This window comes from Nanorana parkeri, unplaced genomic scaffold, assembly GCF_000935625.1.
Source record: "Nanorana parkeri isolate BGI_ZX_2015 unplaced genomic scaffold, ASM93562v1 scaffold59, whole genome shotgun sequence".
Taxonomy (NCBI): Eukaryota; Metazoa; Chordata; class Amphibia; order Anura; family Dicroglossidae; genus Nanorana; species Nanorana parkeri.
In genome coordinates, this window is record NW_017306327.1 from 1,260,887 (window position 1) to 1,286,090 (window position 25,204).

General features: G+C 39.8%; 1 protein-coding gene across 2 annotated transcripts in view; it reads right to left on the reverse strand.

The window, feature by feature from the left end:
- Nucleotides 1–25,204, reverse strand: part of AFF1 (AF4/FMR2 family member 1) — a 124,635-nt gene that overhangs the window by 28,803 nt on the left and 70,628 nt on the right. For both annotated transcript variants that reach the window (XM_018576201.1, XM_018576202.1), the window contains 8 exons: nt 12,485–12,526; nt 12,063–12,149; nt 11,138–11,174; nt 10,702–10,753; nt 5,663–5,723; nt 5,519–5,556; nt 3,453–3,582; nt 829–1,734 (listed from right to left, as the gene is read on the reverse strand). In XM_018576201.1, coding sequence (XP_018431703.1) covers nt 829–1,734; nt 3,453–3,582; nt 5,519–5,556; nt 5,663–5,723; nt 10,702–10,753; nt 11,138–11,174; nt 12,063–12,149; nt 12,485–12,526 — 1,353 coding nt within the window. The remainder of the gene's footprint in view (nt 1–828; nt 1,735–3,452; nt 3,583–5,518; nt 5,557–5,662; nt 5,724–10,701; nt 10,754–11,137; nt 11,175–12,062; nt 12,150–12,484; nt 12,527–25,204) is intronic.

A 25,204-nucleotide genomic window follows, 5' to 3' on the forward strand; every position in this document is an offset into this window, starting at 1 on the left:
CAACCTACTACGTAATAAGGGCACTTTAACAGCCAACAGAAAGACACCTGCACAGCATTGTGGGAGGTTGGCGGATCATGAATTCCCGTGAAAATCTCATTGAATTCCCGTGAAAATAACTTTTTTGAAAGTATCCCTACCCTGTCGTGTTATCTTTGTGAATTGAGCCTGTTTTGTAGTCCAATCTGACCAAAAACTTTAGTTTAGTTACTGAAGGCAGATCTCGAAGTAAAACTAATTACCAATTTTGCCTTAGAAATACAGTAAGTTGCCAATTCTGTTTTTCTAAATGTGAAGGCCCCAGGCTGTCATCACCTAGCGAGTCAAAGCACTGGCACAAGCATTCATGCAGTGAACTGTAAAAGTCAAAACTTACACTGTACATACTACTTGCAGGTCATGGACTTACTAGATCAATACAGACCCCCAAAGGGCCAATGGGACGGGCCAATGGGACTAGCCAAGGGGTTAGTAAAATGGCTGGGAGTCAAAAGCGTCAGTTAATGTTTTCAGATGTCTCTGTAGAGCTCCACGCCTGCTCCTAGCACTGAAGGTTAGTGAACTAGTGGAGGGAAAGAATTACCAAGGTTTGTATGGTCAGCCACCAGCACAGCGCTGGAGAGGAGTTCCCCAACATGGGCAGTGGAAAAAAGTCAGTATTTGTCTTCTTTACACAAGAGAGCATTTGCAGAGTACCCTCTGTTGAGCAACATGGTCCAACTAAGATAAAATACACTCTTGTACAGTCTCTTTGAAAAACGTTAATATACTTTGGAAATACGTTATGTATTTGTATACATTACATAGATAATATGCGTATATAATTACCTTTCTCTTGGCCTGCTCCTTGTCAGGTTTATGCGAATGCTTCTTCTCAGTTTTCTCCTTGTTCTTACTGTGAGATTCGTGACTGCTAACATTTTTACTCTTTGACTCATTTATTTTCCCAGATGATCCTGGGATCCTAGACAGCAATGACAGCTGAATTTTGACAACAAGGGTAAGAGGTTTATGACTATTCTTGATAGGTGGCAGCAATCTGCTGTCCCCTATTGGTAATAACACTTTGTCCCTGTGCGAGTCCTCACGAACAACAACTGCAGGGTGAGTTATGTTAGTCCTATGATTGGCTTTGCTTTGACTCTGCTCCTTTGGAACAGAGGGACACTGCGGGAGTGATGAGGCACTCTGGTTTTTATCGGTTTGAGTGCTTGGACACTTTTTGGTGCTGCTACTATGGTGAGAACTTCTGTGCTTCTTATTTTCACTACTATGTGCAACAATTGTAATTGGTTCCTTACAGTCATTTGGTTTGGATTTAACTTTCGTTTTCACAGTTGGCCTTTCTTTGGAAGGCTGGTCTCTTGGCCTGTATGGTTGTGGCTCACTTTCAACAGTAAGACCTCCCTTTGGCTCCTTCTGAAATGAGGCCTTGACAGGTCTCCTTGGCTGTTTTATGCCCACAGTCTGCCTGGGAGGAACAGTTTCATTGGCTATAGGGGAGATCGGAAAACTCGGGTTGTTCTGGATATCTTCATGAGAAGTCCAAATAACCTCTTCAGGGTGAGGCTCAACAGTCTTTGGAGATTCATGAAGAGGAGATGAAAGGCAGTCATGTTCTTTACTCTCCCAGTTTTCTTGTTCATGATCCACAGTGTTATGTTGGTTCTCAGCAAGTGCCGCAGGCTTGACCATGAAGTTCACCAACTGCCAGTCAGATGACTGAGCGTCATGCTGTAACAAAATAGGTGACAAATTCAGGAGAAAAAAAAAGTAAGTATGTAAGCCATATAAAAGAGAGCTCAGAGTAAAATCTATCAAATGGAAATCACAGCCTTATTGCACATAGAATTGTCTAATGTAACACATTGGGAATAGGTTGTGAGACTTGTTGTTGGCTATCTGACACATAGGAGGTTGCCTAGACCATTTATTCCAATATTTTGGGTCTTGCAGTTTGCCATTAATTGTACACGGACACACTGGTCTCATCATTCTTACTTGACCAAAAATACAGTGAGCTAGTGTATAATGCAAAATCAACAAGGTTACTGAATAACTCCACTATTACAGAACACAGCTTGCTGTGCCCCTGCACCATTCAGTCTCACTGCCTGGTTTTTGCAAAAATCATTTTGTCGGGAAGCTAACGCAGAACAAATAAACTGACAGTGGGCCTGGGCTCACTAGTTCGGTTTCATTCGCATGGATGGACTTTCTATGCTCATTATGTTGACTCAGCCTGGAGTTTTCTCACTCAGGAAATGAAACCAATAAAAAAAAGAGTGGATAGGTTCTAAACTAAAATCGAGAAAAAGTAAAAGCAAACATGCTTCAAAAACAAAGTATTAACATGTTTTAGACAGGTCTATTTTTGGTTTACTGGTTAAACTGTACTTAAACTCCAACTCAGTTCTCTTTTTTTTGTTATATCTGTTCCATAAATGCAAAAAAAGAATTGTTTATCCTGCCAGAAATCTAGTTAGTTCAAAAGTTCCTTTTTGCCTGTACTAGGCTGACAACACTGCTCCTTCACAGTACACTGAGTGAGCGTCGTCACCCTAGGACAGAAGGACAGTACATTTTGGTTCTTGGGTTTCAATACACATTGGTATGATCCTCCTCCAGTTTGAATTTTATTGCATTATTTTGAGACCAATGGAATCAGAAAAAACCTGTAACGCCTAAAAGAGTAGAAGTTCATTTAACTCCTACTTCTATAAAAACACAAAATCTGCAGAAGATGCAGTACCAGGAAACGATATATGCATTTGGTAGTTTTCCATATTTGAAATCTCTTTTTTATTTCAGAGGCCTTTATCTATATTTTTTTCCACATTTGATTATGGAACACAGTCATCTTTTAGGTCATCAAAAATAGGCCCATGACTACTGGGCTTTTTCTGCCTACCCTTTGCTCTGTTTTTAACCAGGACAAAGACATTGTCTGGCAACAGACAGAAGATGTCTTACTTAAATGATGGGTGATGAGGAAGTGGCACACACATTGTTGACACTTCAGTACTTTCATATCAAGGGTAAAGACTGGCATGGCCCAACTCTTTAATATATAATAGCTGTCTGGCTTTGTCACATGTACTTAATAAATAAGGTGGGCTTTTTTTTTTATTTGGACCTCTACTGGTAGTGACTGCTATTGTTTATCTACAACTGAATAGAGCTAAAGACATCTTTGTTTTACACTGAAACACACCTCTGCTTTTTCCACATCATCTCAATGTGGTTTTTAAGACACCAGGGACGAATAGTGTCCAAGCAGCCTGTCAATTTATTTATTTTTTTTAAACGGCAAAAGCCCATGGGGTAGGAAAAATAACACTATTGTACTCCAGAGTAGATACTTCTTCATGCAAGCAAAGGCTGAACTATATGAAGAGATCCAATAAGAGCAGAACATCAGGAAGTCAAGTGTGACATATTTTGCACATTACCGTATTCTGTTCACTATCACTTGAGCCAGTATCACTCTCTGTGTCTGAAGAGCTGTCGGTCTCACTCCCCTCGGTTTCCACACTGCCGGAATGTGCCGAGACCACGCTGTCCACCTGTGATAGCACAACACTGCCAAACAAGACACATTGGACAAACTGTTACTGGGGACTTAAAATCTTTATTTACAAGTATTTGAACATTTATATAGTCCATAACAGCAAGTGTCAGTGATAGGCCATCAGCAAGGCACATTGATCAGAACCAAGATGTATTCATGGCAACTAAGGGTTAAAAAAAAAAAAAAAAAAAAAAAAAAAAAAAAATCCCCACAGGTATACTTTAGGGAAAACACATCAGCCAACTGAAATAATGAAAAGTCAAAAGTTCTGTCTAAAAGTAGTCACCACAAGGTGCCTCCTCTTACGAGCTAGCATGAAAACCCTCTGCTGGATGTCAATCTGCTATTAGTTATGAAATTGCTGAGTGCCTAACTTCCCTCTTAGCCACCATCTTCCAATAGGGGCAATGTTACTGACCACTTAAGATGCTCTCATTGGACAGGGAGATGGCAAGGTTCTGTTTAATGCCATGCACAGTGCAAGAAAACTGGGTAAAAGGTTTACACGCTACAAAAATACCTTGTTTGCTTACGTATCGTTTACACAGCTGTTATGAGCAGTAAATCTCAGGTGCAGTTATCACAAACTTTTACAACATACAGTTTACAGCATATAAAATCCCTAACTCATTAGGGGGTTGTGTCAACAATATCAGTTTGAGACTCTTCTGAGATCATTCAGAATTCACTTGCAGGTGCATTTGACCTGCAGTTGTCCTCCTCCTGCACTAGAACTGCTTCAAGGGGACTTGCATTCCCAAAGAATTGTATGTGAATGATGCAAAACCAGTCTTTTGCCCATTAGCACATGCCCCAAAACTTTTTTTTGTAAGCTCGGGGGGACCCAAAAAAGACTGTTAAAACATTTTATTGCCTTTATAGATACAACTCAATGTAAAAGTTATTTAAATAATTAGCTCAACTCTAGTGAAGAATCTATATTTAGTTTAAGATAGATTGGAGAGAGGTTAGGACAGCGGTCACATTTTAATGGTCATCTGCGACCCCACTGTGGGATGTAGGAGTGCATGTTTAATGCTTTCAGAAGCCCAGGTGAGATTTTACATGCATCTCTACCGGCACAAAACTGTTTATGTACACAAACAAACGATAATCAATGATGAGTTACATAAAACAAATTTAAAATCCCTAACATAACCTATAAACATCTGCTAATACAACTCATTCCTTTTAAGGCCAGCTACCCCCAGTAGTGTCACCTTCTCCGACACATGAGTCACTGTCTGGTACAGCATGTTAAGAAGTATTTAGTTTCCGCAGTGACAGGGAGCCAGGAGATCTTTTGAAAAGGCTTCAACACGGACTCAAATGACTTACAAAACTTTATGTCCAAAAGCATTTGTAAGCTTTTTCTTTGGCTTAAATATTAAAAAGATAAAAGAAGCAGAAGGAACATGGTTCCAAACAGGTTACTTTTCTAGAGACCAATTTTCACATGACATAGAAGGAAACTCTTAAAATTGCAATGCAAATTTGAACACGGATGTACAGTTCGGATGCGCATATGACAGCGTATGGCCGCGTCTTCCCATAGGAAGAGCAGGCTGCTCCCGGGAACGATTAGATACGGGTATGCACGCTGCACAGTCATGTACACCCCGAGTTAGCCCAGTGTGAATGAGGCTTAAAAGGATGCCGGGAAGGAGGCTACTGATATGGAGCAAATTTTATCCGCTCTGTAAAGAACCAAACAAAATTTGCTTTGTGTACGGCCAGCTTTACAAGGGTCTTGATAGTAACTAGTGTTTTTTCCCAGCAGACCATATACATGAGGAGCTAGAGGAGAGAGAATTATACAGAAGTGATTATAGCCCCAAATCCTTATAGGATTGGTTAAAAACTATGGTGACAAACAATCAAATCAAAACATTACTAATCCATGTGTGGATTACAGAACAGAATGTGGCAAGAAAATAACAGCAGTACCTTGATGGAGCAGATGAGGAAAGTGGCTTCTCTGTAACCTGCAAAAACAAATATATGATAATTGAAGTTTGTTTTATCAAATAAAATGTAACACATCACAAAATTACATTTATAATAACTATATAAATAGGAGTAGTAACATACCTCCTCCTCTTCTCCATCACTGTTCTCGCTATCGCTGAGCTGGAGATCATCTTCCAACATGCTAAAGCCAAAAAATAGGTTTGATAAGGCTCAGCCAGCACTAACTACTGTATATAAATCACCACAGAAAACACTATATTAATTCAGGGGTGAACAAATTAATATGGAATATAGGAGCCAGTCTGTCCAATCCAGGGGACAGCAGGAATTTTTTTTAGAAGTCAGTAAAACCGACAACTACCAGAGAAAACCTAAAAAGGCTACAGCTATCATTTTAAGGAGCATTCGCTACCTGGCTCCTGGGATTTGTCCAGCCATGTATTAATGGTAAGGTAAAGATTGTCACTGCAACTACCAAAACAGATATTGCTGAAAGAAAACAATACTGAAAAGAATTTGCACTGGAGTGAAAACTTGCAGTGGATTAAAATCTATTGACCTCCAATGCTATTTTTTTCAGCTACACTGCAGTGATTATTTGATCCCTCTGTTACAGAAATAACATATACCAAGCACATTGATTCACTGGATGCAACATATTATTGATGTAGAATGTTAAAACATCTTGAGGTTCAGTTATCAGCCGTTATTACTCAAATGGTAGGACACCATTTCTCAATAGCAGCATTGATATTTTCCACTGTAGCCAGAATGGCCATCATGCGGAGAACTTAAAGCGGACCTTTGACTAGAAATTACATCAGCATACAGCTCTACATGCCCATATGAAATTATGTCACATTCATTAACTAAACAAACACATTTTTTATTTTACTTACAATTTCTTTTTTTCTGACTTCCTGGTACACTTTGGCACAAAATGATGTAATGTGCCCAAGCATTGCATTCTGGGAAGGCTACATCAGCAGACCATTGCTGGGAAATCTCATCAAGGGAGATCTAGTAATCTGACTGCTCTGGAACGGTGGTGTAAACCGGTCTCATAGATACTCCTCAGATTTACTTTACAGTAAACCAGTCCCGTAAACTAAATCCTGGAGTAAACCTTACCTGGAGGAGCTTTTACTAGTACAGCAAAAATCTTTTCATGGTTTCACCTGGTTTTGAATAGGTTTCAAGTAGGGATCCACCAACATTTGGATGGAAACATATCAGCCGAAAACAGCACTTTTGGCAAAATGCTGAATGTACCTTTTTTTCGCCAAAATAGCATTGCATCCATGCTTTCTCTCCTCCCCTGCTTGGCGCTGCTCTGTGTCCCAACGGGGAGGAGAGAAAATGTCACATGCGGCCGAGCGGTGCGGGAGGAGAGCGCTGTGAGCGGCCGGTGTCACAGATCAGGAGAGTGGTGTGTGGGCGGAGACAGCTCTCAAAGCTGTCACCGGCCGTCGGCCAGTGGTGCGGGAGAGGAGTCAGCTGTCAGATCGAGATCTCCTCCCCGCACCGCTTGCTCAGCCTCCTGTGACAGCTGTCAGGAAGGAGAGCGAGTACAAACACTCAGTGATCGTTGAGTGTTTGTAAATAATTGAAGACAGAGTAGGTTCACTGTGTCCTCAATTATGAATGAATGGGAAGTGATCTACATCACCTCCTGTTCATTCATAATTGTAGATATAGTAAGCACACTATTTCCACAAATTATGAATGAACAGGAACACTCAGTATAGAGGATCCCTGTTCATTCAGAACAGGGGCTGCAGAAAAAGAGATTAAAAATAACATCCCAACTTTATAACAAGCATGCGCAAGGACATGAGAACACTGCAACCTGGAGGGCTATATTATGCAAACACCAACTTAATGTGGATATGAACTCAAAAAGTGAAGATATACTATGTTACAGAGAACATTTAGAATTGTTAATAGTGTCTCAGCAGTTCTCATAAATATACATTTTGTCTTAAATTCCTCCTTAAAAATATCAGTGTGTTTCCTGGCATGCGAGTGTACTTAGGCACTCCTCTGCCCCAGTCTCATAGCTGTATATATCTGCACTGTGCCTTTCATTGCTAGTCTCAAGGTATTTGGAGAAAGATTTGGTGAATGCACTACTGTGTCGCTCACTCAGCTAGTTTCTGCTGGAGCAAAGAGAGCAGCAACCAAGATAGCCAATTTAAGTGAGCAGTTGTAAGGAGTAACGCCCAGTTTTTCTTTAGGTAATCGTACGATAATCGCGGGAAATCCCGCGATCGTACGATTATCGTAAGGTGTGTGGAAGCCGTGCGACCTCTACTACTGTAAGGTTGCACGACTTTTAACTTAAGGCCATGTTTGAAAACCCGCCGAGCATCGTACGATGTTCGGCGGGTTTGTGGCATGTTCGTACGATAAAAGCCGTACGGGCCAGTGTGCGCAAGCGCACACTGGCCGTTCGGCATTGCGGTCATCGGAAGCCCGCCCCTCAGGGGGCGTGGCTTGCGATCGCAAGTACGATCTGCCTATGCAAGATAGGCAGATCGTACGTTTTTTTAAGTACCTTACAACCATCGCAAGACAAAAGTCTTGCGATGGTTGTAAGGTGTGTGCCCAGCCTTAGATTAATCGAGCGCAAAAGCCCCTGTAGATAAAATACTGGTGATTTGCCCTCACTCCGATTTTATTGGGGCATAGCTGCAAACGTATAATTCGGTTAGGCTAGGAAGTCAACATTTTGTGTTGGCACAGTAGACAGAAGGGAAAAAGCCAAAGTGGCAACTCCTGGGGTTGGCATAGTCAAGCATCCCTAGTTTTAGGGTACAGAGGCCTCTCTGGAAAACGTCTGCAGGCACCTATCATCTTATTAAGATTAAAGGAGAACTATGAGGTGAGTGAAAATCACTCAGCCTCATAGTTCTAGCCGACCTGTGACAATTAAACTGCCACAGGTCGGCTCAATAGATCGGGAAGTGAGTGAACACATACCGTCTAGATAGGCAGAGCCAGCTGTCAATCCAGCAAGCTGGGTGGATCTCAACAGTAATGTCATGTAGTCTCCATAGTTACTATCCAAAATATTGACTACATAGCAATTATTGTGCTGACTTTCCTTTAATCAGGACAAGTATTTCACAACTGGTCATTTCCTAAAAGGATCTGGAAGGTCAGCTCTATAAATAAATGTGACTGATTTAATTGTCACCTTCATCAGTGTCATCACAAGGCATTATTAGTGTACCACATAATTAAATTTATATTTAGCTATATTTATGCAGAAAAATAGTACAGACCATGTGGAATTTTAAACATGAACTACATCTTTTGTTCAGAAACATAAACCTTACAACAGTTGTTACACCAAGCGGCATCTTTTATAAGGCTCCAACTTAAATCTTTAAAAAGGAACTATACCCATATCCTTAAATTAACAACAAAGACACCTTTAGAAATGTTTAATAATGGCAACCTACAAACACATTACTTCTAGATAATTGCAGGCTTAGTATTCTTTGTAGGGATGCACCGATACTTTTCGAGTACTTGTGCCGATACTTGGCATTTTCATGAGAACTACCAGGGTTGCAGCTGGGACCTGGCTCTGGCGTTCCACCACTGTCCTGAAAATCATTCGTCTGTATTTTTTAGGAAAACTGTCACATGACAATAAACAAAAATATCAATCAGTTCTTCTACTTGGGCAGGTATCAGCACTCGTAAAACTGGTATCGGTGCATCCCTTTATTTATATTTATAAAATCATACAATAAAACAGATGTACAAATCCCATGTGCTCCTTACAAATGGCAGATGCCTCCTTAACTTTTGAATTTTTCTCTAGTTTAGTCTTGGAGCTCGAAAAGTATCTGTACTTGTACTGAGTACGGTACTTGGTATCGGTGAATCCCTAATTCTTTGCATACCTTATTTCTCTTTTCTTTCTCAGTCTTCTGGCAGTGGCCATGTTAACCAAGGGCAGATTACTAGATCTCCATTTACTTCCTGAAACTCTGGAACATGTGACCATGTACATCATCTCAGGGGAGGAAAATGCCTTTCCAGATGAGATTTCCCAGCAATGCTCTCCTTATGTAACCTTCCCAGGATGCAACACTTTGGCACATAGATCATTTGTGCCAGAACTGGACCAGGAAGTAGATGAACTTGATTTGTAAGTAAATGAAAAACAAGGTTTGTTTAACTAATGAATGCAAGATGATTTTAAATCAGCACGCAGAGCTGCATGCTGCTGTGATTTTTAGTGAAAGAGGTTAAAGGGCCACTTTAACTACGTAGATCAAGATCATTGTATACATGGTATCTGTGGTTCCTCATTTTATAAAGTAAAAGTTTTAAGGCACATTTATCTTTTTGTATTGTGGTAATGCATGTTTACCAAATTGGCTTCCAACGGTATCATGTAACTCCAAGGGCCATCATCCTTTCCTTCATTAGAAACAAATTCCTAGCAGTTTCTATTGGTTTTGTGAACATGCATCTAATAATATCATACATATCTACTTACGATGATCCCTTTTCTGGGCTTGGCAAGAGTTTTGATGGTGTGTCATATTGTTCTGTAAAAAGGACATGGCAGTGGCCATGTTAACCAAGGGCAGATTACTAGATCTCCATTTACTTCCTGAAACTCTGGAACATGTGACCATGTACATCATCTCAGGGGAGGAAAATGCCTTTCCAGATGAGATTTCCCAGCAATGCTCTCCTTATGTAACCTTCCCAGGATGCAACACTTTGGCACATAGATCATTTGTGCCAGAACTGGACCAGGAAGTAGATGAACTTGATTTGTAAGTAAATGAAAAACAAGGTTTGTTTAACTAATGAATGCAAGATGATTTTAAATCAGCACGCAGAGCTGCATGCTGCTGTGATTTTTAGTGAAAGAGGTTAAAGGGCCACTTTAACTACGTAGATCAAGATCATTGTATACATGGTATCTGTGGTTCCTCATTTTATAAAGTAAAAGTTTTAAGGCACATTTATCTTTTTGTATTGTGGTAATGCATGTTTACCAAATTGGCTTCCAACGGTATCATGTAACTCCAAGGGCCATCATCCTTTCCTTCATTAGAAACAAATTCCTAGCAGTTTCTATTGGTTTTGTGAACATGCATCTAATAATATCATACATATCTACTTACGATGATCCCTTTTCTGGGCTTGGCAAGAGTTTTGATGGTGTGTCATATTGTTCTGTAAAAAGGACAAGATAAAAAAATACTTTTTTTTTTTTTCCATTGCACTGAACAAGCCCTATCCTATTAGGACAGGGAATAGAAGATACAGTAAAGCAATAGTAAGTTAAAGACATAAACAGTGCAGGCAAAAGGTATTGGTGACCATATGGGGAGCAAGCCTAGAAATATAATAGGCAATAGTACACTGAAAGGCTGCAGCCGACACTGATAAGGGGTGCGAGGATGCGGCAAGTCCAAGAGAATTCACTAAGCAGTCCAAAATATACCTAAAAGAGTAAGATATTTCATACATACATTGAAGTTAGAATTCAGAATTTTTGGCTGCCACTTGTGAAACCCCCAGGGTTTGTTTTACAGGCATGGTAATTGTATCACTTACTCTGCTTTGCTTTGACAGATGGAACTTGCTGACTTTCCTAAATATAAGAAGGAAAAATGTAAAAACTTGTTAGCACCAGGAAGTACACAGAATAGCACATCAGAAACATTTATGTCTTTTCACGGACAGTACAACAATGGTGCAAGAATAATAGTTTCAAGTTCAACTCCAGCCAAAACTTTTTGTTTTTTCGTTTAAGATAGAGCGAAAGAGGATTAGAGCTTCTTTCAGGTTTATACAAGAAGGAAAGGGAAATGTCTTTAATAGGGAGGGACACAGACTAGAACAAGCCCACATTACTAATAGAGCGGAAGAAGGGTAAACAAAGCAAACAAAATAATTATTTGGCTGAAGTTAACCTATCAGAAGAGTTTAGGTTACATGCGTCCAACCCAACTGTAATGGTCACCAAGCAAAGCACTTCTCTGTCTTACTGTAAAATACCCAACATGCTATAAGCGGTCACATATTCTCAAACACTACATTAACCACCTGTGGAGCAAGGACATACTAGACACACCCTGTACCACTTCATCCTCAGTGAATCTGTTGTATGCCACAATGCCCCCTACTGTGTGTGCTACCATGCATATTCCCCAGTACCTGCCTGACAGCCAAGATAAACTGGGTGCAAGAGCTGCTGACAGCGGCTCCTACTTTGTGATCACCAACAACTTGCAATAGTGATCACTGATAGAAATAATGTAACTACTTTGTTGCACCGTAATTTTTTTCTTTTAGATTACAGACTTTTCCTGTAATCTGCTGTTACGTCAACTACAAAATCCCACAGTGTGAATATTTTAGTGTTTTTATTCTTGCAGTTTCTACACATTTTTCTTTTAACTGGTGAACATTTATTTTAAAAACTGGGACAGATAAATGACCGATTAATAAGATAATTTTCCAATAACCAAGAACAAACCTTGTTGGTAAATGCAAATTTTGAAGGTTCAGCTGTGCTTGGCGTATGAATAGCTGTTAATGGTGGAGGCCATGAATGTGTCATTTCCTGGGAAACAAAATAAAACATTAATAATCTTTACCAAGATTAGAAATTTTTTAAAACATACATACATACATAAATACATACATACATACATACATACATACATATATATATATATAAGCTCGTGTCCTCATGCTGGAGAAATGAGCAGGACTGCATTGGCCTGGCCCATCCAAAAGCTAGGCTGAGGGTCCAGCTGAAGCTTACAAAAAGTTTAGTTGCTGGTAGTGCATGGATTTTTTAGTTGAATTAAACAGTTCTCATTTTCATACATTATATATTCAGCCACAGAATACTATAGTTGTTTTATTTTTTATTATTAAAAGTACAACACATACCTTCAAAATTTCTTCAACACAATGGGCTTCATTTGTGAAGGTCTGAAATAAAACAAATTAGCATTAAGCAAATACCCAGTGTTAATGTACAACTGTAAGTAAACACAAAAAAAGGCAAAACATGCACATTAATTCTCCAAGTAAACTGGTTACCCTGGTGTATTTACAGGTGGACCAGAAGTCGCACATAATATCTAGATGTTAAAGGAAAAATCATCTGAATTTCTAAGACACCTCAAGTTTGATTCAGTGCAAACCAATGTTCAGGATCCGATCACCAAAAAAGAGCCCTACCTATTCAGGCCTTGTTCACACCGAAAGAGTGTGCGTTAAAGAGCAGTAGCTGCTGGAACGCACTGCGATCGCTAAGAAACTTCTTCCCGCGTTTTGGGGTGGGAGAGGGCATGGCGGGGCATTGAATTCAATGGCACCGCTTCCACGCCCCCTGCCCGCAGTGTGATCGAAGGCGTGGCAAAACTTTGCCAGCGTTCCGTTCCACTGCAAGCTCAAAAAATAGGGCTTGCTCTATTTTTTGCGTTTGCAGTGGAACGCAACGCAAAAGCTACCTAAAAGCAGCTACCGCTCTGGAACGCACACGCTTTCGGCGTGAACAAGCCCTCAAGTGTCTGAGAGAATACCGTTCTCCATCACCCTTGGCTAATCCTAAAGTGACAATAAACAAACATTCAGGTACCTTATTAGCAAGAATGTAGCTTTTTTGTGTATCCTTCGGCTGTAAATTGTTACATCAAGCCTGAGCATGCCGACACGGTCCTTCCTTCTGGAGGGTGGCTACATTAACTCCCCCTGGTCCCTGTGAGTGTTGTGTGCTCCAAGCTCACTCTCGTGATAGATAATTTCAATACAAATTAGTAAACTAAATGTGAGATTGTGGTCCATCATCACAGGAGCGAGCTTGGAGCGGTGACTACTTTACAACACACACAGGGACCATGGTGAACAAAAGTAGCCACCCGCCAGAAGGAAGCACAGTGTCAGCACCAATTCAAAGATTATTTGGAGGATCTAGAGCTGAGTGATACACAAATAAGATACAGTTTTGTTAATAGTGAAGGTTTGAATTGTACTTAAATTTAACTCCTGAGTTTAGGGCCACTTTAACCTTTCCTTCCCTAAGCAAAGAGAGCCCCTTCAGCTGTCGCACACACTTCCTCTTTCCTCAAAACGTGAGATGTAAGCAAACTGCATATAGTTTTGCAAATTTCAACATTTTACCAAAAGTCAACAGCTAACCCACTTATATGTGTGGCAGCCCGACTTCACCTTCTAGATTATTTTTCTAATGACTACCTTTCAACAATTTTTCCACTAGGTTGCCTTTCCAAACTCACATCACCCAATATAAACCTACACTGCAGGAAAAAAAAAAAAAAAAAACAAGAAACTAGTTGGCCTTGCAATATCAACATCGTTAGTCTTAAAAGTATTACTGATCTATTATTCAAAATATTGATTCCAAAACAAAACCTAACTCATCAGTCTAATAAATGCCAACTAATTACAGTTACAGGCTTTGAGCATTCTTCCCTGAAAATACTTCGCCCTAGAAGCAATGCTGGTTATAACTGATCAACTGTTAAAAAACCAAATTTTGTTTTTGAAATGTATTCATTTATAGTGGTTGTGAACAATGCCAGGGAAACACTTATTGATGCTCGTCAATAAAGACCAGCCTCTTAAATAGTCAAAGTGTCAAATAGTTCTCTATATGCCACATGTATAAAAATTTAATGTAATCTAAAGTTAAAGACTTTGCCTTTGATGCACAGAAAAAACAATTTTCACTAGTCAAAACATTGACCCTGACAAGATTTTTACAACCACAAGACCTTTTAAATCGATACATGAACGAACACGATCCCAACTAACACGCCCTATTTGACTCTGTGCTGTCAAAGGATGCTTTGTGTGTATGGAACATAGAAGGTGAACATGGTATTTGGATCTCTACTGCAAAAATCACAGGACAACTAAAAAATGGCTGAAATTCAGCCCGGTGAGGTTTTCACACTAGTTCATACACCTTGAGCCAAGATCGCGCAAGCCTAACTTAGCAAACCACTGTGGTGCGTGTCAAAAATATAATCCACATTGCTGCCAATACTTTATATAAGACAGGACCATTTCAGCATGAGGAACATGTTCTGGTTTACTATTTACAGGTCAGTAAATGCTTGTGATGGGTGTTCATTCTCCAGCCTACAGTAGTACAGAGTTAACTTAAAAACCACTAGTACAAATAGTATGTCCTATTACTATACAGAAGAAACTGTAATTGTGACATAACTTCATATATCAGGAGAGAAAGGTATTACTTTGCAAAAGTATAACCACAACCCTGTTTGTACCCCACCATCCAATGTCTGCTACAAGTCACTGGCATATTATGTAATTTTTCCAGCAGGTATCGCTATCCCTGGGCAGTGTTTGAGGCAGAATAAGCATTGCACGCTATTTTTACAGCAACACATTTCCTGAGCAGAAGTACGTGAAATGAGTGACCAACACCAACATATGTTATGCAACAATGTAAATGTGTAAAGCTCTTTTTACTGAATGCTCTGCCTTTCCCAAAATAAAGTCATATCACAGAAAATGTAGAAAACTCAAACAAATACTCATCACTTGAATTATACTTCAGTACAGACAGAAATAAAACCCAACTGCACAACCACTCCATATTAATATGGTAATGTCAAAATCCACTGAATGAATTATAAAAACATGATCAGGAAACTAAAGACAAACATATCATGTTGCCTTTTTGTTGCACACGCAAAAGACAGATTTACAACTCTATACTACAAGAACACTGGTATGTAATGCAAAAAAAAATTTGTGGGATTTGTTTACAGCATAGAAAACCAAGATGTAAAACTCAGCCTTATCCGTGAGCATTACATTCCATCACAACTGATCGGTGGTACACATGGGGTAACCACTTAGATTTGGTTTAACATAAGATGATGGGCAGCAGGAAACTATGGGGTTTCATCTGTCAAATGTTTTAAAAATGCTTATTTAAAAAAAAACCATAAAACATTGTACTGGATGCAGTACTTCCCTTTAATCTGGAATTGCCCCCACACAATAGCCCCTCTTTACCACAAGATGGTACTTTTCAGTGTTCCGGCAGAATAAAGATATTCAGGCTTATTCACAAAAGGGTGAAGAGTTTGGAGAAGGCAGGAGAAGTGAACAATCTAGGACAACATAGCTGAACTGGAAAGTGAGTTGAATTGGAGAAGTGTTCCAGTCCAGCTAAATTGTCCTAGATTATTCACTTCTCCAGCCTTCTCCAAACTCTTCACCCTTTTGTGAATAAGCCTGCTAGCTAACACCATCCCTACTTGGATGGGGTCCCTTCTGAGTCATTCAGCTGACTCAATGTGTCTTCTTGCAGTTGACCCAATGAAACAATAACATTAAATAAAAACTTGTAAATCCAAGTCTTCTTCAAAATCTTTTTGTAAATGACTAACCATTTTGTGTCTAATTCTCACCACAGATCTAACTATAGATCATGTATCTTTGATATTAACAATGAATGTCTACGTGTGTGTGTGTGTGTATAATAAAATAAAAAGAAGTATGATAGATAGATGGATAGATAGATAGATACACACACTGTATATAGCCCACAACATTTTATACTTTGTTAGAAAAGGCTGCTGGGCATACGTTCCTACCTAGTTGCTCATCCCTTACCTGTCTCACCTGATGACGCTGCAGTGACATATGAACAAGCAAAGAAGCTTGTACATAAAATCATAGTCATCCATTTATTGTGTAGACACTATTATACTAACACTTCCCCAGAAACGTATACAGGAAGTCATTTAATTTAACTACTGGTTACACTGACAAGAAAGCACTTGCAGTGCATTCTGTAAATAAAAGGAATTTATTACAGTGACTCAAGTATAAATGTCGCACCATTTCCTAAAACTTGGTTTACAAAAACCGAGCTTATGATATTCCCCCACCCCGCAACTTTTCTATTGAAATCAATAGCATGGCTATCTTCCCACCTTTCCTGCCAGGGCGCTAGGTGTAATCCTGGACTCTGACCTCTAGTTTCAGCCCCACATCCAATCATTGTCTAAACCCTGCTGCCTTCACCTTTGTAACATATACAATATATGCGGCTTCTTAACCAATGAAACCAACAAGCTACTGATTCAGTCCTTTGTCATCTTTCACCTCCACTACTGCAACTTCCTTCTTATTGTCCAACCTCCAATACAGGCTATCCCCCCTTCAGTCTACCATCAATGCTGCTGCAAGATTCATCCACCTAACCAACCACTTAAGTAGGGTATACACGGGTAGATTTTTAAACGAACGTTCGTATAAAATAATACTGTCAGAACGTTTGATACTGGCATCATAAACCTGCTGATTGTCATTCGAAATTTTTAAACTTTTGTTTTTATTTAGCATTCTATTTTGGAATGAATGGAGTTCTCAAATGAAAACCACGTTCACTGGTAAACATTCATTCAAAATCGAGAAAAATTTTCCAAACTGCTCCTTCAAAAAATTTCAGGAACACTTGTCTGTCGATTTATGGATGTTCCAGAAACATGAAATAGGTTCTTAAAGCAAATGTATTTATTTTATGGGGTCAATATGAAATCAAGAACCTGTCAAATCTGTGTCCAAGTTGTCTGAAACACTAAAAAGGTGAGAGAAATTCTGTACAATATCTGATGCTACTAAAAACCAAACATGTGACTTGCACAGTTTACAATAACATCTCTTATGATTCTCCACCTCAACTTGAATTACTGTTTGCATCTAGTTTATCAGCAAACAGTAGTACAGGAACTCTGATTAAGTGATCACTGCTACACATCAAAGCACCTAAATCTGGATAACTAAAAGAAAATACATTCTAAATCTAGGCAGCGATTATGATTCTGGGGACACCCAATGACTTGCCAGACCGATGATCCAATGCCTGAAAAAGCTATCTGATGGTACAAACATGTCATTTGCATTGGGCGAACATGCATGCTTGTTCTAGTAGTGAGGGGAGGTGGAGTGCTTAGCAGAAATCTCTAATGCAACGCCTCTCCCGGAAGAAAAGCAGAAATCAGCTGAGTAAAAACCAACCTCCTGTGAAAACTTGGGCAAGTGATTGTCTTCCTATGGATATGAATAATTCCCTTCCCTGATCTGGTTGTTGTCTGTAGGCAACATTACAGTATGTAGTTTAACACATATAGGTATAAAGTAGTCCGCTGATCTGATTTTGGATGCAGCACTTTATATGCCACAGATTATCTCATCTCTTAAAAGAATTTTTTTTTTTTAAATGGTCAGTAATACCACGCTTCCCCAGCCTCTGCAACAATAGAAGCTATAGTTTACCTCCACTCAGCAGATATCCAAGTTCCAGCCCTCCAGCCAGCCCCAACACGCTTTACTTCCATGATAGCCCTGCACTGAATGGAGGCCAAGCTTGTCATACAGTGGGGCCAATACCCATCTTTCACCAGACAGGATGGCCATAAGTTTCAGAGGCCAGGTGTCTTCCCTCAGTTCACATAGATCTCTTAAATGACAAACTAATATTGAGGAACAATTATCTCACGCCTATGGTTATATTAGAATTCAGAATATGCTTGCTGTGAATGGGGCACCTGTACATATCCGCTGCGCAATAATGAACTCCCTAGCATGTAGGCCAGACAGTATATTGAGCCAAAGGTTTAGTACACTCTTACACATTCTTCAATTTGTAATGCTTCACACTTAAATCAAGGTGGTCTGTAGTGTGCAAGTCCTACCTAATGCACCAGACCTATTCCAGTGATGACCAGCCCGAATGCTGCCTGAAAGTCACACACACTGGCAATAAGTCTACATTAATAAATAATAAAAGAGTCTTCCTCTTACAGGGCAGCCTTTTACATTGTAGTCAATGTCTGTCACAGTAGTCTGGCCATGCAGCCGCTTTCAAAGTAAAGTGTGGTCTTTCCCAAGTTCCCTTTGAAATGCACGCAAGAGGAATCTGCTTTCCCATTTAACAACTGTGTGTAAATGTTGGATGTGTGTTAGGGCATGTTGATGGGTTTTTGTTTGTGTCAGATAGGCTTTGCAATCCCATACACGTCTATAGCAATGTAAAACCTGATTTTGAAGGTCAAATGCACCCGTCAATTATTTCTTAATGATCTCAGAAGCATCTCAAACTGATTCTATTGACACAAACCAAAGGCCATTGACAGGGGCCCTTAATGTGCACCACTGACAAGCATTGCATTCTCCATCATTTTCAAGACAATGACCACAAAGTCTAATATTAATATATGTGTGTGTGTGTGTGTGTGTGTGTGTGTGTGTGTGTGTGTGTGTGTGTGTGTGTATATATATATGCATATACACACAGTAGATTATACATATATGCACACACACAATTTTGTTTCCATTTTTATTGCTCATAAATAGGCATAATTATGCTAGTTATCATAAATAGTTTTAAAGTTTGTTTAAATAGACCATTAAACTACATTTTAAAAAGGCACAGGTGACATTACCCTGACCATGTGAATGGAGTACATCTGAGCAGGAACACTTGCTCTCAATGTGCTGATTATTCAACCCATGGGCTTCTTAGGTCTGCTGCATAGTAATTCTGAGCTTCTGGCTACCAATTTCCTGAAAACAACCTTCACCAAGGAGAACTGAGGCCTTTCCGTTAAGAACGGATGGTTATTTTCACTGAACCTATTTGGAGTATTATTTTTGTAGTGTTTGCCTTTAAGTAATTTATCATATGAACTTCACATATTCACAAGTTTGTCCTTCCATATTTTTATAACTGGATTAAACATAGATATCTAAAGATTAGGAGGTTAGATAGAGATATCAGCCAAAAAAAAGAGAGTACTTTGCTTTCAGAGACTTGGCCGACGTACAAAGTTGCAGTGTAAGAAGTAGTAAAGCACATTGTGTAGCACTACACTGCAGCACTGCAAAGCCTGAGGATATCTGCAAATATGACTGCTCCCATGTACACATACAGTATATACACATTATTCATGAAGTTTTTAAAACCTATTGATAAGATTATTTACATGTTAACCTGAAAAAATGAAAATACTACATAAAGACATTTAAAAGTCAGAAGGTATGTGCAAAAATGATCCCATCCTGCATCCTCTGAACACAGATGCTCCCCCACATAAATTATCAATCTACAGATGGAACAAATGAAATCACGAGTGGTAGTCCATTTTATTTCACAATCCTCCTTCTACAATAAGAGATGTGCATGTGTTTTTGCAAGTCAATGTTTTCAACATGAAATGTGCCTCATGGGGATTTGGTGAACATCTGCAGGTAACTACATGTAATTACTGGTGTTTGATTCCATTCCCTCATTCAGTGATGCAGATTTGAGGGGACAATGAACATCAGACTCAGGTCTTCGAAGTATGATCTAGCAGGTTCAAGCATAGTTGGGGGGGTGGAGTTAATGGAAAAGTGGCATTAAAACGTACTGTCGCCCTTCTAGAGATATTCCTCCCACACAATCACATCTCTTCATGGGCTGTTGCGGGATGGGACGTTCGGGGGAAGACCCTCCTTTATGTCAAGATGGAAGGAATACCTGAGAGGCCTCTGTTCAGAGTATGACTGTCACATGCTCACTCATAATTTATCATAATATTTTATATAAAGATCTATATATAGATATATCTATACACACACACACACACACAAACACTAGAGGTGTACCGAAATAGAAATTTAAAAACCGAAATAAAAAATTGTCAGGCCGAAACCAAAAAAAAATGTAATTTTTTTAATATTTTAAATTTATTTATTTTTTTATGAACTTTTAAAAATAATTTATTTATTAATTAATTTTTTATTAAATTGTTATTTTTTTACTTTTAGGGGCTTTGGGGAAATATTAGGGGTCTAAACAGACCCCTATTTCCCTTTTAAAATAGAAAAAAAGATTGAGGACTCTTGTGTTATTCAATCTCTTTTTCTGTATCCCCTGTTATCAATGAACAGGAATCCTCTATACTGAGTGTTCCTGCTCATTCATAACATGAGGACAGAGTGTGCTTACTATAACTACAACTATGAATGAACAGGAGGTGATGTAGATCACTTCCATTCATAATTGAGGATGTAGTAAATATACCATGTCCTCAATTATGTACAAACACTCAGCGATCACTGAGTGTTTGTACCCGCTCTCCTTCCTGACAGCTGTCACAGGAGGCTGGGAGGTGCAGGGAGGAGAGCTCAGCCTCCTGGGACAGCGCGGGCTGTCTCCGCCCACACACCGCTCTGCCGGACTGTGATAGGCGGCTGAGCGGTGTGGGAGGAGAGACACTGGCCGCTCACAGCGTTCTCCTCCCGCAGCGCTCACCCGGTTGTCACTTTATCTCCTTCCCGCTGGGACACAGAGCAGCGCCCAGCGGGGAGGAAAGAAACCTGGGATGCGCAAATGTATCGGCAGGAAAAGGAAACTTTCGGCCGATATATATCGGTGCATCCGTAACACACACACACCTCTGTGCTATGGAAATCCTCAGGAACTCAACCGCATCTACCCAGTGTCGACTGACCACTGCTGGAGATGCCTTTACAGCATTTGGTTCCATCTCCATGTGCGGTGGGACTGCCCCAATATCACATTCTCCTCAAAAGTTTTTACTTGCTACCAAAATGTATGCATCTCTGATATTCAGCCCTGCCCCCTCAGACAGCACTCCTTATCAATGCAACCAGTACCTCTTTCCAAAACAAAAAAGGTATTCTGCGCCACGCCTACTGGTTGCCAGACAGACAAGCCCTAGAAACATGGTCCTGCTGGTTGCCCCACAGAGATTCACCTGAATGCAAACAACTGGTCCTCCACTAAGCATCTACCTCAGATCCTGTGCATCTTAGGGGAAATAAGAAGGGGGGGGGGGGAGATCATATTTATACATTCTAAAAAATAATGTATTGGCTCAAAAAAAAAAAATTAACGCAACAGTTTGCGTCAAGCTTTTTTAAGCTATGACAATGTCTGGCACAATTAAGTGGAAGCAACAAACTACACTGCATAGAGATAATTAGCTTTTCTGCTAGAAATAAATGCATTTTTATTTACCACCCACTTAATTAATGGCGTTATAAAACGCATATTTTTAAGTTGAGTACTCAGAAATATTAAGTTGCTCCTATTAGTTTTTCAAGTTTTTATTAGAAAATTTCAAGTCACATGTACCCAATTGCTACAAATATGACATGTTTTTTAGGTTAATACGCAGTTAAAAATCAAGTTGGCCCAACTTGATTTTCTGTATTAGGCTGGCCACAGATCATTTTTTATTTTATTTCCTTCAGCCATCAACACACACTGAAGGGAATCTATCAAAATCTGGAGCAGCTGTGCATGGCAACCAATCAGCTTCTCTCTCTAATTTTCAAATCTTACCTGAACAAACTGAAGAAAGCAGATTGGTTGCCATGCACAGCTGCTCCAGGTTCTGTCTGCTCCACTTTTAATATATTCCCCCCACAGTGTTGATGGGAAAATCTCTACTGCAACACTATTGTATTTTGACAGCGAACAAAACAAAACAACAGTTTGGTTGGTCTGCAAAACCATTACAGAACAGGTAAGTATAACATACTTGTTATTTTCATTAAAATACACTAAAATACACTGTCCCCCTCACACAAATAAAAAGTCCTTTCTAGCTTAGCAGATTTCACAAATGGCACTCTATCAATCCTAAACACTGACACAAGGCAAGGATGGTTAGTTTATTTAGCTAAATACAACCAGCACTATGGGGTCTATTCACGAAGCTGCCGAAGGATCTAGCCGTAGCTTCGGCCGATCCTTCGGCTAGCTCCGGCCCCAGGACCCCTTCGGTTCAGTAGAACCGCAGGGCTGCTGTACGGGCTATTCACTATAGTCCGTACAGATCCCGAACGTGGCCGAGCGGCTCAGTCGAGCCGAACGCATATGCCTCGGCTCGGCTGAGCCGCGCTGAAAGCCGAAGCTGGCTGTTTCTCTCCTTGGCGGCCGGGAGAGTTTTTTTTCCTTTTTTTGGACGGCAGCAGAACCACCGGACAATAGAAATTCTGGGTGATATGTTTGTTTACTCTTGTCACTTCAATTGGGACATGGGACTTGAGTTCTTTCTTGTGACTCTTACCAGAGAATAGAGCTGCATTTGTATTACATACAGTACGTGTTTATTGGAGATCCAGACGCAAATGTGCCATAACCCATTCCATCAATCTACTTCTAGTTGTGACTGGCACTACTGTGATTACATGCATTGCTTCTGTAATGTATTGAAAACTTAATTATATTCAATGAAAAATGTATATCACCCAAATCTAAACATAGAAGCATGCTTAGAATACAGTTTTAAAACCATATATGCCATTACACTTTCCAAGATTGTTGTAAGGTGTCCCTGTTGGGTAAAAGTGGTACTTTCTTAGAAATCACTATGTTGCCCTGAAGAAGGGACCCCGAAACGTTGGCTGCATGACGCTTGTGAAAGGTTACTTGTATAGAAAGCAAAAAACATCATGCTTTTGGTGAGTGCTGGTGATCTTCAGCTTCTACGAATGTGGGAATCACGGCGTCTTCCATGTTATGACTACGAACACCACGATAATTAAACAAACAGGTCTAAATGCTCTATGGAATGCAGGTGACCTATCACAATATTTCTTGGAAAGTTGATTAGCTGAAGAAAACTTTGGACTGGTCTTGTCGCCCAGTAAGCAACTTTTCGGGCCAGACCAAAACTGAGGTTTGCTGAACAGGTGGTGGTAGTGTATGATCCAGGTGACATTGACAACACACAATAAGCCCTTGCAGGAGGTATGCATAGCAAGGTAACAGAAGAGCTTTCAATATGTTGGAACATGTCCAAATGTTTTATCATAAACCTTTACCGTGTATAATGACGTAGGAGAAAAAAAAAACTTCAAGAAATTATTGGTTGTGGTTTAAGTTCCCTTTAAAAAATAAAAGTAAAAGGGTACAGAAGTTAGAGACTCAAATTTAGACAGATCATACATGTGCTGTGCTTTATCATGCTCTTTGACTTACTTTATCTCACTTCTATAGGTTCTACCTTCATTTAAAAAAAAGAATCTGCATGACCCCATACAACATAGAAAGGCAATAGCAACAAATGTGGGGGCAAACAATAGCATAAGGTCACATATGGGCTGCCCCATGTGCAAAGGTGGCTTTAGGCTGGGGATCAATAGCGGCCTGTGATCAGTAAATTGCAACTCGACCTCGCCAGCCGCCAGTTCCTGACCCGCTGCCCCTCAGAACTTAGATCAGTGTGGAAATAGGAATTGCAGAGCCATGGAAAGTCCTAGGCTCCTTCTCGGTTTTGACGCGTCATAAGACACAGCAATGTATAGACCTGGAACAACTTTCCGCAGTATGCTGATCTGTTACAGCTGAGGTCTGGTGAGTAAACTTTACAAAGGGAAAGGGGGGGGCGGGAAATTTGTGGTGTGGGCAATTGTAGCTTAGGGAGGTAAATGCTAGTACTTAAAGGGTGTTCTTTTTGCTTGGGGGGAGAGAGATGTGCGTTACTTACTTGCAGTGCGCACTTGCTGTCCATTCATTTTTCCTCCTATCTATAGCACTGCACCCGCACTCTGCTGATTGCAATGCTTTATTGGCTTCAATGCAAAATAAAAAATACTAAATGCACATTTTCTCTTTTATGTAGAAGTGTGCATTATTTTATACAAATGGTGGAATTTCCCTTTAAACATTGTGTCTTGTTTGTTACTGGTTCTTTAAAATGTTAAGTACTGAAAACAAAGGTGATAAACTGGTTTGTTTTGTTCAAAGTTGTGCTGAATTGCCTTCAGGGCAAAGTGCAAAATGATCTTTTTTGGGCAGTCTCCACAACACACAAAGTTCTGTTTACATTTCCATGTGCACAAAATGGAGACCTTCATGGAGGTGCAGTATTTTTCTTTCTTGTCTGTATCACAAGGCTGCTCTACTAAGTGTTAAAGATTGGCTGCCAATTTGTAAATGGAAAGGGACAGTATTTGCCAGATGAAAATTGCTTCAGTGTTTCTGACCTTTTATATTCTAGAAAAGAATAGAAGATTCTTGTCACTTCAGTGGGGCTAGATAACCGGCCACTCTGAAGCTGCAGAAACAAGTAGGATCCTGGGTAGCTGAGGGCATGAGACTGCCTATTGCTACAGGATGGCATCGCTAAACAAGGTTTACTAAAAAGATTTTCTTTGTTACTGCAGCATTGTGATCATGGAATGTTGACCATCAATGAATGGTATGATTACAAAAGGCAATCTATATTAGTTACAGGTTATTAATGACAGGAATAAACTTAGAGTGGTGGCTACTTTACAACACACACAGGGACCATGGGGACAAAAGTAGTCACCCTCCAGAAGGAAGGATAGTGTCAGCACCAATTCAGAGATGATTTGAGGCTCTACCAGCTGAGTACACAAAAAAGGTCCAGTATTGTTAATAGTAAGGGTACTTGAATGCATTTTTCAAAGTTTAACCCCTAAGTTTAGTGTTACTTTAAGCTTTCATCCAGTGGAGATACCCTAAAGTTAACAGCTATAACCCACACACAATACTTTTGCTAACTGATTAAAAGTCAGGTATCAAACAAATGACATCTTCTAAGAAAGAGTATC